The sequence below is a fragment of the Bidens hawaiensis genome, unplaced genomic scaffold, assembly GCF_021521415.1.
Source record: "Bidens hawaiensis isolate Kalapana, Puna unplaced genomic scaffold, B.hawaiensis_p1.1 tig00016203_1, whole genome shotgun sequence".
NCBI lineage: Eukaryota > Viridiplantae > Streptophyta > Magnoliopsida > Asterales > Asteraceae > Bidens > Bidens hawaiensis.
Genome location: NW_027492477.1, coordinates 469487 through 485689, shown reverse-complemented (window position 1 = coordinate 485689; position 16203 = coordinate 469487). Strand labels below are relative to the sequence as shown.

The 16203-nt window shown below is 35.6% G+C and overlaps 3 protein-coding genes across 3 annotated transcripts; 1 reads left to right on the top strand and 2 right to left on the bottom strand.

Annotated features, from left to right (window-relative positions):
- The first annotated feature begins 1033 nt into the window (after positions 1-1033).
- Positions 1034-5197, top strand: LOC143550951 (65-kDa microtubule-associated protein 1-like). The gene is made up of 9 exons (XM_077041498.1): positions 1034-1273; positions 1398-1601; positions 1702-1950; positions 2033-2248; positions 2403-2558; positions 3257-3568; positions 4062-4149; positions 4226-4374; positions 4878-5197. The coding sequence occupies exons 1-9, from the start codon at positions 1202-1204 to the stop codon at positions 5166-5168; spliced, it is 1737 nt and encodes a 578-aa protein (XP_076897613.1). The 5' UTR covers positions 1034-1201; the 3' UTR covers positions 5169-5197.
- A 2352-nt stretch (positions 5198-7549) lies between these two features.
- On the bottom strand, positions 7550-9506 carry LOC143550925 (uncharacterized). The gene is made up of 3 exons (XM_077041472.1): positions 8857-9506; positions 8474-8628; positions 7550-7698 (listed from the first exon to the last, which is right to left on the bottom strand). The coding sequence occupies exons 1-3, from the start codon at positions 8965-8967 to the stop codon at positions 7650-7652; spliced, it is 315 nt and encodes a 104-aa protein (XP_076897587.1). The 5' UTR covers positions 8968-9506; the 3' UTR covers positions 7550-7649.
- An 84-nt stretch (positions 9507-9590) lies between these two features.
- On the bottom strand, positions 9591-13722 carry LOC143550934 (uncharacterized). Its single transcript, XM_077041479.1, has 4 exons — positions 13649-13722; positions 12716-13483; positions 11341-11674; positions 9591-10633 (listed from the first exon to the last, which is right to left on the bottom strand). The coding sequence occupies exons 2-4, from the start codon at positions 13445-13447 to the stop codon at positions 9591-9593; spliced, it is 2109 nt and encodes a 702-aa protein (XP_076897594.1). The 5' UTR covers positions 13448-13483; positions 13649-13722.
- Between the last annotated feature and the right edge of the window lie 2481 nt (positions 13723-16203).

Sequence of the window (16203 nt, the reverse complement as noted above, 5' to 3'; positions counted from 1 at the left end):
AAATTAAGAAGTAGCCTTACCTAGTGTTCAATTTCTGTAAGAATTTGTTATTAGTGCATGTTTGGGATTGCTTCTTAAAAATGCTTTTTGCTTTTTGGAGAGGCAAAATGTCCAAAATGCCCCTCCAAAAGCACCTAAAAGCCTCAAATGGCTTTTAGGTGCTTTTGGAGGGGCATTTTGGACATTTTGCCTCTCCAAAAAGCAAAAAGCATTTTTAAGAAGCAATCCCAAACATCCCTTAATTTCATTAATGCAGTTGTAATTGTACTGCACATTTGATATGTATTGAGTGTATTGTGACTCGGAAGTGGAATCGGTGTTTGTTTGAGATCTGTGAACTAGAAGTTAAGAAGTAACTATAGTTCTCGAATATGTTTAGTTATAACTTAATTTAGTGTACTGTTTCTGTAAGTATTTGCTATCAGTTTTACAAATGCACTTGTTATTGTTACATGTTTGATAATTACATTGAGTAAGTACTGTTCGTAGTTGCGTTGACGTGAAATCGGTGTTATAACCTAATCTAGTGTTCAATTTCTCTAAGAATTTGTTGTTAATTTTACTATTTTTTTCAAATGCAGTTGTAATTGTACACATTTGATATGCATTGAGTGAACTGTGACTCGATGTGAAATTGGTGTTTGTTCGAGATCTGTGACTTTTGAAGTTAAGGAGTAACTGTAGTTCTCAAATTTGTTGTGTGTTAGTTATAATCTAATCATGTAGTGTTCAATTTCTGTATCTGTAAATATGTCTTACCAATTTCATAAATGCAGTTGTATGTGTACACATTTGATATGCATTTAGTGCACTGTGACTCGACGTGCAATCAGTGTTTGTTCGAGATCTGTGAGTCTGTGACCTGGAAGTTCAAAAGTAATTATAGTTTTTAAATTTATAGTGTTAAGCCGTAAATTGGTGTGCATTTGTGTATTTGTGTGTTATCTAGGGTTTAGGTAGGGGATTGGAGTGAGAGTTTATGCTGTCCACCCACTGTGTTGTGTACTAATCAAGTGATTTACACAACTCTAAGCTTTTGTAGAGAATCACACATTGTTATAATACTAGACAATCATATAGTAGAATGAATGCCATGCAAATGTAAATTATTTACAGTCAATAAGTTAGGCATTATTTACATTGATATTTTATAAATTTTGATTGCTAACTGTTGACTCGGGCTAGGTTGGATTGACACCAAATGGCAGAGCTGGATGTTCAAAATCCTTTTATTGGAGAAACAAACTGTGGGATGTTACTGCATCAGTTACAGGTGATATATGATTCCTAATGTAGTTTCGCAGATTACGCTTTCACTCACATAATCTGAATTAGAGTGAAGTGAGTGATAATGCTTTTAACTTTATATAATGCTTAACTTTTCCATGTTAATTCAGAAAATTTGGGACGAAGTAGGCGAAAGCGATAAGGAAAGAGATAAGATGCTTCTTCAGCTAGAACAAGAATGTTTAGACGTGTATAAGAGGAAAGTTGACCAAGCTGCAAAGTCAATGTCACATCTTATTCAGGCACTGGCAGACACTAAACGTGAACTATCAACTCTTCTTGCATCCCTTGGAGAGAAAACATTTGTTGGAGTTGTAAGTTACTTGTGACCTTCACTAGAGATGCACTATTTTTATATTTTAGTTTTTTGCAATTATGAAAATGAACTGTTAATTATACTGGTTTGATATGTAGCCTGAGAAGACATCAGGAACCATAAAGGAACAGCTTGCTGCAATTGCACCAGCATTGGAACAATTATGCAGGCAAAAGGAAGAAAGGATAAAAGAGTTTATAAATGTTCAAACACAAATTCAAAAAATAAGTGGAGAAATTGCAGGTGGTAATCAACAATCAGGGAGCCCAAAAGTTGATGAGTCTGACTTATCCTTGAAGAAACTGGATGAATATAATGACCAGCTGCAAGAACTCCAGAAAGAGAAGGTACAGTTTGACCTAAATCTGTTAACAACCAATTAATTGAAGAAAACACTAATGTTTGTTGATTTGTTGTTTTATTTGGCAGAGTGATAGATTGCATAAGGTTTTGGAATTTGTTAGCACTATACATGATCTATGTGCGGTTCTTGGAATTGATTTCTACAGCACGGTGACTGAAGTTCATCCAAGCTTAAATGATGCAACTGGTGCGCAGTCTAAAAGCATAAGCAATGACACTCTAGTTACTCTTGCTAAGACTGTTGAAGCTTTAGAAGAAGATAAAAGTAAACGGTTAAAGAAGGTAAAACATGTTCACTTTTTTTTTCTTTTAAGAAAAGCTAAGCAGGAGTTTATAGTTTTTATAATAACATTACAACTTAGTGAATTTATTTAACTATATGTAGGTGTTTTGTAGCATCTTGTTTATGTATTCTAATTGTTTTCTAATTCTACAGCTTCAACAGTTAGCAACTCAGTTGATTGATCTTTGGAACTTGATGGATACTTCTAAAGAAGAGCGTAGCTGTTTTGATCATGTTACGTGTAACATATCGGCTTCAGTGGATGAAGTAACTGTCCCAGGGGCTCTTTCTTTAGATTTAATTGAACAGGTATCATATGCACTAATTTAGAATATATTATGGCAATTTTGAGCCACTCACGAGCTACTCGAGCTCTAATCAATAAAATGCTTGAAACGAGCCGAGCTCAAGCCTCAAATAAAGCTCGCCTAGTTATTGAGGTCGAGTTCGAGCCTTCTATGGAAAGCTCGTTTAGGCTCGTCGAGCCTTAACAGGCCTTGCGTATTTTTAAGTTTTACTTTTTTTGGACTTCTATGTATTAATTTCACATTGCACAGCCAAGCTCGAGCCTAGCTTTAGCTCGTTTAAGGCTTTTCTCAAAATATATTAAAACAATTATAAATGTATATAAATTAGTTAATAAATTATAAACTAGCCAAGCCCGAGCTTGAAAAAATAACTCACGAGCCGAGCTCAAGATTTAGATAAAGAGCTTGAGACGTGCCAAGCTCGAGCTCTAGTAAGTCAAAACGAGCTGAGCTCAATAGGCGAGCTTGTGCTCAGCTCTGCTAGTTTACCCCCCGAATCATTTTATGTCTTATGCGTGAAAAGGGTAAAATCATAAATTTAGCTAAAACACATCAGATGGGTCAAAAATCACCAAAAGTATATTTTTAATGCATACACTAATGCAAACAGTTTTTATTTTTAAATATTTATGTTATATATTGTAAGAATACTGTTTTGTAATCACATTGAACACATGTTACGTGTTCGTGTGTTTCTAGGCTGAACTGGAAGTTGAAAGGCTAGATAAGCTTAAAGGTAGCAGAATGAAAGAGATCGCGTTTAAGAGACAAGGCGAACTTGAAGAAATATTTGCCCGGGCCCACATAGAAAACGACACAGAGGCTGCTAGGGAGAAAATTTTGGCCCTTATTGATTCTGGGACTGTTGAGCCTTCTGAACTGTTAGCTGACATGGATAATCAGATTATTAAAGCAAAAGAAGAGGCAATTGGTAGGAAAGATATTTTGGATAAAGTTGAAAAATGGATGTCAGCATGTGAAGAAGAAAGTTGGCTTGATGATTACAGTCGGGTACTAGTCTCTCTCTCCATATCTAAATTAGCTAATTATTTTATGATTTCCGTACTTATTTTCCTTTTAAAATTAAATCATTGTTTTTTCTTATATATATGTCATTAATCCCCGAACCTGTAAATTTGATTTTTTTGCTTGTTGAGTTAAAATGGCCCAAGCCCAAACAACCGAGAACCAAGAATCCCAACGTTATCAATTTTATGAAATGGAGATGCCAAAATTTCGTTTTTGGTTCCTAAACCGTTCCATGTTGACTCATATTAAAAACCATTGTCCCGCCGTGTAGCTCAGTTGGTTAAGGGGGCGTAAGACTTGGAACAATATCAAAAACCATGAGTTTAGTATGGCATGATAGCTAAAATTATGCTACATTGCAAATCATTTACCTTCCAAAAAATTAGTTTTTTTTTCTTTTAATATATCAGAATTGTATGTTTTTCATAGAATTATTTTGTTAGTTATGTTCAAAGTTTTGACTTTTTTACGACAGGATAACAACAGGTATAATGCAAGCAGAGGTGCACACTTGAATCTCAAACGGGCCGAGAAAGCCAGAATCTTGGTCAACAAAATTCCAGGTAAATACGCAATATTTTCAGGTTTTGGAAATTTGTAATTATTTTATGCTCACTATCTTTAAAAATGTCTGTGCAGCTCTTGCTGACTCACTGGTTGCTAAAACTCGAGTATGGGAAGAAGAACACGGACTTACTTTTGAATACGATAGTGTTCCACTTCTTGCCATGCTTGACGAGTATGCTTTACTCAGACACGAGAGAGAAGAAGAGAAACGAAGGATGAAGGTTTGAAAAATCTCTTCATGTTTACCTTTTACTAGGGAAAACGATCCAAAACCGAAAAATCCAAACCGAACCAAAACAAAAACCGACGATTTGGTTTTATGTTTTTGTAAAACCCGAACTAATGGTTCGGTTTTGGTTTTGCATGTAATAAAACTGAAAAAAAAACGAACCGAACCGAATTCCTATATTTTTGTGTTTTTTATATTTATATTAAGTAATGTATACGAATTTAATAAATATGTAACTCAAATTATTTATACCTAAATTCATTGTTTTTTGCAAACTTTTTTTTCGGCCTAAAATTTTCAAGCTCAAATGTCAAAACCGAAAACGAAAACTGAAACTGAAAATACCAAAGCTGAACGGTTTCAAAAACTCCAAAACCGAAGTTTTGGTTTTCGGTTTAGTTTTAGCTGAAAATCTCACCGAACCGCACCATGCACACCCGTACCTTTTACACTACACGAACCGTTAAACTGGCTTTATTTTGTTTATCTTTACAGGACCAAAAGAAGTTCAATGAACAACTAAACACAGAACAAGAAGCCATCTTCGGGTCAAAACCAAGCCCGGCTCGACCTCTTAGCAGCACAAAGAAAGCGGTGGGACCACGTGTTAACGGTGGTGCAGCCAATGGAACCCCTAACCGACGATTGACTATGAACCAAACTGGAGCTAGGTCAGGAAAGGCGAACAATGCTAGACCGATTGCACCTTCCAACTACGTGGCCATATCAAAAGAGGATGCTGCTTCACGTGTGTCGGGTACTGAGCCCACGCCCGTTACACCTTGAGGTGAACCGGGTAATTGTAAAAAAATGTCTTTAGGGTTATACTTATGATTTCATGTAACTAGACTAAAAATGCTATACCTTGGTTGCGTTATACTAGTTTCGGGTAATAGCACTTGTGCTATTTCTTTGATCATTTTGCTTAATGGGGGTGTTTGGGATTGCTTATTAAAACCGACTATTTGCTTAATGTCGGTTTGTAACCGAAAGTAATTAGTTTTATTAAGCAACCAAGATACCCTAAAATAACGAGTTTTTGACTCGTTATCAGTTTAGAATTTTAAATTATCTTTGGTTGATCCATCAGCAATCATGCCTAGGGGTGCAGAGGCGAAGTATACTTAGGGCCCGGGGTGGGCCCACCCCCTGTTTTTTGCATAGTAGTGTGAATTTATTCGTTTTCGCCCTAAATTTTTTATACGTAGTGTAAAGCTAGCCGTTTTAGATCGAAATTTTGAGCTTGGCCTCCCTTGTTTTGAATTGTTTTAATATATTTTGAGTCCGGCCCCTCAGGAATCGTAGTCCAAGCTTCGCCACTGTAGGGGTGCAAACAAGCCTAGCGTGAGCTTGACTAAGATCGGCTCATTTCGAACTCTTTTTCTAAAGCTCAAGCTTGGCTATTAAGTTGTTTTTCCAGGCTCGAGCATGACATATTTAGTATATATTATTTTTATATATTTTGGGAGAAACATTAAATGAGCCTAAGCTAGGCTCATGCTCATGTAGTACCTTGAACGAGCTAAAGCTCTTGATCTCGGCTATGCAATGTGAAATTAATACATAGAAGTTCAAAAGAGGTAAAGGTTAAACATACACAAGGCTTGTTAAGAGTCGACGAGGCTAAATGAGTTTCTCGTACAAGGCTCAAGCTCGAAAAAACTCGGGTTGTTTCTAGATTTTTATCGATAAGAGCTCGCGAGCAGCTCAACTCACTTACTACATGTGAACTTGTATTGATCCAAACCCATTTGACCTCTATTTTAAGAAGCTGTTGATTTTCATGAACCCGTTTTGACTTGTTACAGGACACCCTCGTCTGTTTTACCGCTCTTAGATAAAATCATAACTCTTAAATGCAACACAAGTACCAACACCTAGACTTCGATTTTGCCATGATGGAATTGCTGTACATGACAACAAAGTGTATCGAATTTGAGTTCAAAAAATACATGGGCCTCAGCCATAGTGCATGAAACTGTATGTTTATTCGGTAACAGGAAGAATGTAGAACACGAGAAACACGAGCTCATAAGAGTTCACTGAGCTCATTGACGCAGACGGTTACTTCCAACGAAAGGGTTTATTCTAATACACAATGTTGCTCAAATTGTAATAATTTGATTATCAATGTGATTCAACTTGTAATAATTCCAAGTTTCAAACAACACGAGTTTAAAATATGAAACAAATTCTCAATGAGATCGTAAACAACAAGATGATTTTGATTCTTGTTTTTTTAACCGTTTTTGGCATCCCTTCTCTCTAGAGGTGCACAAAATACCCGGTTCCAGACCCAACCCGGAACCGCTTCCTACCCGTACCCGACCCGCGGGTAGGACCAGGTATAGGATTTCTCCCCGAAGTTGTACCTGGAACCGGAACCGGTAATACCCGGTCAAAACTCAACCCTAACCGAAACACGAAAAAAAACCCAGTGGAGCCGGTCAAAACCCGGTCAAATACCCGACTATATCCGGAACCAGTTCTTACCCGGACCCGGTTTTGACTTTTATTGACCATACCCGGAACCAGTTCTTGAAAATACCCGGTTCGTGCACCTCTACTTCTCTCCCACTTCAAACCTCAGAAAGCGCCGTTCTTGTAGAGATTAGAAATAAAGACGCTTTGACATCTCAACCCGAAATGACGGGGGAGAACAAAGATTCCTTTTTTTTAGAGTACTTCATGCTGCAGTAGTTATTGGTGTCGTATGGCAGAAGGCGAGAAATTAACAAGACGTACTTCTTTCTATACCAAAGTTATTTATTTGTAATAAACCAATATTGTTATTTCCTTCCCGCCTTCCCGGTGAGAGTAATGATGTTTAATACCGATTTCAAAAGTGGAGAAAAAAAAAAAAAAAAAAAAACAGGTTCGGTTAATAACCCAGAGCCGAAATCGGTATTGGACTAAAATAACAAAGATACCACGTCAAAAAAAAAATTTAAAAGATAGATAATAACGTGTTAACTAAAATCGACAATAAAATACCGCTTAATTTCTATTGGCTGCTAAAATTCTAATTTATCATAATGGTAACTAAACAAATAAACACGCTACAAATAAAGTACACGCAAATATTCAATTTCCGAGCATTAGATGATTTATAACACGATACATATCCCATCAATGTACTTAAAAACATAACAATCAATTAAAGAAAAAAAACCGAAAAAGCAGACCCGCAATCTTTCTTTTAAAAAATAAGTAACTTCCTACCGGCAAAAGAAAATTTTCGGGTCAGCGGGTCCCCTATGAGTTACATTAGCAGGTCACGTCACGAAATAAACGTTTTGTTTCATCATAAAACCACCTGCAGAAACCAACATGTTTATTAAGATCACACACTTATCGAATATTCAACATAAAAAGTAAAAGCTAATTTATAAAGCAGACAAAAAAATCTCGTAGAGATCGTTAAATGACTACCGTGTTGATTATGTTTCCTAGTGTTTTTTGTTGTTCACTTATATAATTGTTATTAGGTTAATCAAAGTAATAAACTTTAAAAAACAAAAAGTACTAAAATAGGTTAAATATTATTATATTCTTGGTTTTTACCACTGATTTTGTAGGCGAAGCGCGAGGTTTTTATATAATTTTTTAAATATATCTCCTAGGTTTTTTCCATTTTTAGCATCCCTCACACTACATTTAGCTATAAATAAGCTTTATATATGATTTAATATATAAATAACCTACATGTATAACAACATACTAAAGCATAAAAATGACCCGTGTACAAAAACGGCGTGACTCGGGCGCTTTCTTGCCTAAAAAGCACCTTCGTTTTTCAGATTTTGGTCACCTTGTTTAGGCAAAAGCAATTGCACTTTGGTGCGTTTAAAGAGCACTTTTTAAAACCAAGATTATATCAACTGTTTAAAATTTAAACAATTAATAGTTTAATTCAAATAAATAGATGTGTAAATCTAGATTACTTGGTGTATAATAGTTTTAATCTAAGTTGTAAGCATATTCCAAGAATATGGAATATGCTCTTTTTACACTAAATAGAGCCGATGTTTAGGGTATAATATAGGAGCGGTTTGATAGAGTGATTATATATAAAAATAAATGAAACATACTTGCAAAGAAAAAGTGGTTTTGGGCTTTCACCGGCTTTTGACGTCGACCGACTTCGCAGGTCACTTTCTTCAACGAACTTGCTTGGAGGAAGAACTTCACATGGGCCGTGAATCAAGCCAGCCACTATTGTGGTTTCATGATTGGATTCATACACCTACAAAAAGCAACATAAACAATTTAAATCTTTTTAAAAATAAAGAATGAAAATTACTCGAGAGTTGAAATAATTGAACTATTGTACGTAAGTGATGTGCTATACCATGTAAAAATGGTGACATAGGTCATCAAAAAGCTAATGCCATGTCACCGTTTTTACCTGATATTAGATATCACTTACATTTTCAAGAAAAAATTAAATTGAATCGTATTAGAAAAATATTACCTCACTGAATTCAGGGGCACACGGACGACCAACGCCCTCAGGTAAATCATCAGGAAAAAAACAGCGAGTGACGGTAACCCACTTCTCTTTTGTCTTGCCATCTTCCCACATTGCCTGCAGCAAACCATTCTTATATAAATACCACTGGGCCTATAAACTCGCTAAACGTATATGAACGGGGCTGATTTGTGTTCGTTTAACTCTAATGAAACAAAAATGAGCACGAACAACCGAACACTTAAACAAACAGATTAACTTGTTCATGTCCACTCGTTAACATAAACATAAACGAACGCCTACCAAAAGTAAACGTATTCCCAAGTTAAAGTCTAAAATACCATGACATTTTACATAAAATAGTTTAAAGGTACATTAGGGTATTTTAGATATGAATTTCAAATTGGATTAGTACTAATTAATTAATTTAATAATAAATATATTTGAACAAGTACTTAAACGAACTAGAACATAAATGAATGGATATAAATGGACAGACATAAACAAACGTAAATGAACAAACAAGACGTGTTCATGTTCGTTCGTTTAATTAAATAAACAAAAAGTTATGTTCATGTTTGTTTGCTAAATGAAAGTGCATAAACGAACTTCCCGCCAAACGGTTCACTAAAAGTTTGATTCGTTTACAAAACTAATTACCACTATTGTCAAATTTTAGACTGATTATATAAAAAATGTTTTTTTAACTAGCTAAAATCTCAAGAATTAGAGTATAATCATATGAATAAAAACGCTAAAGACTGCATGATCACACATGAGCTGCTAACCTGTAGTTTAATAGGCAGATATCTATTGCCAAAATAGCTAAAAACAGCATAATCCTTCACTTTATATGCATTTCCATTAACACGGCAAGAATCGTAATATGTTTTCCCATCAATTTCTTTTATTGCACCCCCAACCCACTCAACTTCATTCATGCTACTTGATGTAGGACCCACATGCTCACCAACCTCATTTGAAATTTCAACCTTTTTTACAGTTTCACTTTGTCCCTCCTCCTTAATTACACCATTAACACCAGCATCTAACGTTTTCTCATTGGAAGAAACTTCAGAAACATTAGATAAAATCCTATTTTCAACCAAGTTGCCCGTTCCATATTGTTGGTTTTCATTAAGGGGTGTTTCTGTCAATTTACTATCATTACTTGCGGTCCCACCAGAACCACTTTGTGAAAAGGAGTTACCGTTTGCAATCACATCTGATGGCATCGGTTTTTTGTCTAAAGATGGTTGAACCTTGACGGGGCTAGAGGATAATTTTGTTGTGTTTATGTTTCTCATAACGCGACCGTATTTAGGAGGTAACGGCTTTCCATTACTTATAGTCAAACACTTTGCACAATGCCATTCTTGCCATTCGCCTCGTGGGATAGCTTTAGGGTTACAATTTAAACATTTTAAATGATACCCTCGTTCACATGTATCACAAACAAGTGCAGTATCCACCTCAGTCATGATAACTTTGCAGAGTTGACAAGCCAAAGGCTTGTTCATGTAATCCCTAGAAGGTGGGGTCCATGTGGGGCGGTCTAATGCATGTGGATGTAGTAACTTGTGAACAATTTTACTGATTTCAGTGTGAGTGTCAGCAGCAGGAGGTTGACTGTAGTTCATACGGTGTTGACTTATATTTGTAGGATTATGTGGTACTTGATTGTTGAACGATTTAGATGAAACATCAGGTTTAATAGACGGCTTAGATTGAGGCGGCAAAGACCATGATGGAGTTTTCCCTGCGTCTCCAGCCAAATTTCCTGCATTTAGTGGATGATTGTTATTAATAACTAATGAAATAAGAAACTTAGGTTTATCAACTGAAGATATAAAAAAAGCAAAAGCAAACTCCTATTGTAGTTTCTAACATGCAAGCAATAAAAGCTACTCTCCCGTCCCAAAATTATAGTCCAAAATTCAATTTTAAATTGTGCCAAAATAATTGTTCATGTTAAAAACTGGTATATTATATACTGAGAGTCCATTTTACTCTTGACAAATCTTATCTTTACAGTTGGTAACTTTACCAAGTCAAGTGAATGAGTCATATGATCAATGATATCTTAAATGCATTAAGGATAAATATGGCATCCTGTTAATTAAAAGCCACATTAAATGTAGCTGTTTGACGACAATAATTTATGGGACAGTGAGAGCATCAAATCAAACTTAAAAATAAATAAAAAGAATGTCCCATTACTTACATAAAAAAGAAAAGGAAATCATAAGCCGGTTTTCAAGTTGGTTCCTGACTCGGTTTTATACAAAATTGACACCGAGCAAGTTTTTTCTAAAAGCTTTTATTTATTGAGGCAATGCTGGTTTTTATCGAAACTTTTCAAACAATAAAACACCGAGTTGTAATGGTTTCCAGTCCAAGTTGTAATGGTTTCCAGTCCAATTTGGGATAGGACCACCCCATACACAATCCTACATATCACCAAAATTATAAAATAAAAAACTGTACCTTGGGAATGTGATGTATAAGAACCATTTGCTCCACCATCTATTCTGAAATGTGATCTATCAGCCCGAGACGCAGGTAAGGTACTTGACACCCCAGGCTTTACCTCACTCGTGGGTAACTGATAAGGTAAAGTTCTTGAGTTGGTAGCAGAAGCATGAGCCACATTTGAAGGGTTCTGGAAAGTTCCAGAAGACACTGGTGCGCGATTTGCTTTATCTGATGGAAACATGCGACCAGCACTGGAAGGCCCACGGCTTTCTGTGGGCCCACTTAAGTTTGATTGCAGTGGAGGTGGTGTATACATATTACCATGAAGTACCTCTGCTTTTTCCATCTGAGTGAAAATCCAAAACAAATTAGCATTCATAAGTAAAAGAAACATGCAATAGAAACTGCCTGTAAAAAGCAAAAATCGAAACATAAAACAATATGAAACACCTCAAGATTTTCCATCTAATTGGCCCTTTGACTTATGGAATTATCAGTGCAAATAAGCAAATATACAGATACAGCAATAAGCATGTTAATTCTAATGTTTTAAAGGTAGCTCTAACATGGTAACAACTCTAATGATTGCAGCCGATGTGGTGTATACTATTGGATAATATAGTGACATACATGTTTGCATAAAGCGAAAACACCTCAGATTTGTCCATCTAATTGAAAATGCAGAGCAGATTAGCATTCATAAGCAAAACAAACATGCAAGCAAGACCGCCTGTAAGAAGCTAAAATCAAAACAACAATAAATAATCTTCTGAAAGTACTACCAAATGACGATATAACTTGCCAATGACGATATAACTTATGGCATTAATGAATTATTACTGCAAAATAAGCAAATATAAAGAAAAAGAGAAGCAAATATTCACATCAATTATGTATCAAAAACAGGTAAAATGACTTTAACAACCTCCTAAATCCAACAACTAACAACCTGCAAATGCATTAAACTAATAAACTGTTGCATTAAACCCTCACCTTCTGTTTTACAGCCTGCAACCTCTCAACAATCGACCACTTGTGAGACTGAATCCCTAACTTCTGATCCCTCAACCTACTCAACCCTAGATCCTCAATAACTGTCCCAAAAGCATATCCCTAATGATTCTAAACTTACCAAAAATATGACCTATGGAATTATCAGAGCAAATAAGGCAATAAGCATATATCAAAATTAAGGCGAGAAACACGTTAAGTCCTAAGCGCATAGTAACAACCCTAATGATTTTTAACCCTACCAAAAATTCATGAATATTCACATCAGTAAGCAGAATCCACACATAAAGCTAACAATTCATAAATATTCAAACTAAATGTATCAAAAACAGACAAATGCATATTAAACTAATAAGCTGTTACATTAAACCCTCACCTTCTGCTTTGCAGCCTGCAACCGCTCAACAATCGACAACTTCTGCGACCGAATCCCTAACTTCTGCTCCTTCAACCTACTCAACCCTAACTCCTCCATAACCGTCCCGAACGCCTCCCTCGGAAACACATCCTTCGGCGCAAACTCCTTACACACCTCCGCCAACTTCTCCCTCGCCTCCGCCATCATCTCCACCTCCACCGCACTCGGCTTCCTTCCGCCTCTCATCTTCCCAAGCGTCGCCAACACCAACACTATCTCCGCCACTCTCTTCACCTCACTCGTCATTTTCACATCCTCATTACCAGTTTTCACCTTCTTATTACTCAAATTATGACTCAAATTATCATCAAATCCATTCTCCAACGGCCTCTTCTCACGTAAACTCTCCGACCGATCCATACAGTCCGAAACAACCGAATTACGACTCAAACTATCAACCAAATCACCATTCTCTAACAACCGCTTCTCGCGCAAACTCTCACTCTCGGATCTCGTAACCGACCGATCCGGACAGTCCGAAACAACCGAATTACGACTCAAACTATCAACAAACTCACCATTCTCTAACAACCGCTTCTCACATAAACTCTCGGTATCCGACCGATCCGGACAGTCCGAAACAACCGAATTACGACTCAAACTATCAACAAACTCACCGTTCTCCAACGGCAGCTTCTCGCGTAAACTATCGGATCGATCCATACAGTCCGAAACAACCGAATCATCCATCGGCTGCGTACGAAGCTTCGATTCGCGGTGGAAAACCTGCATAAACGGTGGAGATTAGACGCCATTAGAACGGTTAACGAAGAACGAAACCCTAGCGAGGAGGTGACGAAGGGTTTTGGAAGAAAGATTGATTAAATGAAATGAAATAGAATTAGAATTAGAGATACAAATAATAATAATAATAATAATATTAATACATACCTATTGTCGGGTTTGAAAATCGGGTCTTCGGGTTTTGGGGCTAAATAAAAAGAAAACTGAGAGCAGGGGATGGGATGAACGGAAGAGAGATATTATTATTATTATTATTGTGGAGCAACAAATTAAAGAGGGGTATATCGGGTATTATACTTATATTTTGTTGAATTTAATATAATTTAATTTAATAAAATTAATATAACTTTGATTATTTTTATCTTTTATATATTTTTTTAGCAGGCTAACGAACACGGAATTGTCTAGGTACTTCGAACATGGTGGCCAAATGGTAAAGGATCACCGCTAGTTGGCAGAATCCTATAGCCATACAGAGAGAGTCATTAAGCGTCTCCAAGTTATCTTATGTTCCGGGAAAACCCACCCGCCCGAATACCCACTGGTGATAAAACCTGGACGCCCTCAGGCAATGTTTAAGAACCGGTTTTTTACTTATACCGGATTGAACTGAAAAACAGTACAACTGGTTGAACTGGGTTATGCCGGCAGGTTCAACTGATTGAATAGTTTACCTTATAATTTTCTATAAATGCAACTTTAACACCAAAAATAATCTAAAAGTAAATGATTTCATAATAAACATGTTTCAATGTTTATTGTTGGGTTAAAGTAATTTTGAAAAATATGGGCGCAAACATCAAAAATTTCTCAGACTTAAACCCGGTTTGCCGATAAACCGGTATTTTATAAAAAATCGCCGGTTCGATATTCTAGCAAATTGCCCAAAAATATAGGGCTCAAAATACCGGCATGCTGTGCAAAATCTGATATTTTGTTGAATTTAATATAATTTAATTTAATAAAATTAATATAACTTTGATTATTTTTATCTTTTTTATATTTTTTTAGCAGGCTAACGAACACGGAATTGTCTAGGTACTTCGAACATGGTGGCCAAATGGTAAAGGATCACCGCTAGTTGGCAGAATCCTATAGCCATACAGAGAGAGTCATTAAGCGTCTCCAAGTTATCTTATGTTTCGGGAAAACCCACCCGCCCGAATACCCACTGGTGATAAAACCTGGACGCCCTCAGGCAATGTTTAAGAACCGGTTTTTTACTTATACCGGATTGAACTGAAAAACAGTACTACTGGTTGAACTGGGTTATGCCGGCAGGTTCAACTGATTGAATAGTTTACCTTATAATTTTCTATAAATGCAACTTTAACACCAAAAATAATCTAAAAGTAAATGATTTCATAATAAACATGTTTCAATGTTTATTGTTGGGTTAAAGTAATTTTGAAAAATATGGGCGCAAATGGGCGCAAACATCAAAAATTTCTCAGACTTAAACCCGGTTTGCCGATAAACCGGTATTTTATAAAAAATCGCCGGTTCGATATTCTAGCAAATTGCCCAAAAATATAGGGCTCAAAATACCGGCATGCTGTGCAAAATCTGATTTAACCGGTTCAGCCGGCCAATATGAACCAGTTTTTAAAACACTGCCCTCATGATTGAATATGAGATCACAAAGATTCGTGTCTTCCATGCCCTCTTCAAATTATTATCTATGAGGATTGAACCTAAGTCTTCTTTAAAGAACACATGTTTCATAGCACTACACCACATCAGAAAGGAGTGTTTATTGTTTTATTATTTTCGTTTTATGCTTGTGTTACATTATTTATTGATTTTAATTTAGTTAACTTATTTATATTATATTTACCTTTACAACCATTATATATTTTCTTTTAAGCAATATTGGCTTTTAGGATGATGGTTAAGGTTTGAGATGTTATGGACTCGGATTTAAAACCTTACTTAATGGGGTTTTCCTAGCGTGGTTGGTTTTTTCTCTTTAATGGTGTATCTAGATGAGTCAGACATGGAGCCTCATAATCAGTATAAATAATTGACATCATGTCTTAGAAACGCTCCCTCGTATAGTGAGGGTAGTTCAAAACATTATTCAAAGAAAAGATGTAAACAATTTAAAATGAGTTAAATACTTTTTGCACACATATAATCAACAAATAGATACATTTTACAACCCTCGTTCAAATTTAAGTCACCTGCCTATATTGTTTTTATGATGAAGTTTGAGCCCCCACTAAAATCATTTGATGTATTGTTAAATTTCTAATAAAAATAAAACATTAAAAAGATATATATTTAGTAGAAAATTTGTTAGAAAACAAACATTCATATAAGTTCCCTAAATCACAAGACTAATCATTTTAAAGAATATGTGTTGATATGTTTCTACTTCATTAAAAAAATATCACGAAATTTACAAATCTCGGTGATTTTTTATATAAATATAACAAACACATGAAACTTGATAAACGAAAATATGTATACATAATTAAATAAAAATATGTCACATACGTATTATAGTATAAAATGAAATCAGATACACAATTTATTAACGTGTATATAATAGAGATACTTATTTGACCCTAAAAGTATCATTTTCGTGATTTTCGTTGTCATTTACAACTTGAACATTGCGTAAACACTATTAGACGAATCGAGTAACTAGTTAGAAAAAAAATAAAAAAGTGATTTGAACAAAGAACAATTATAAGATC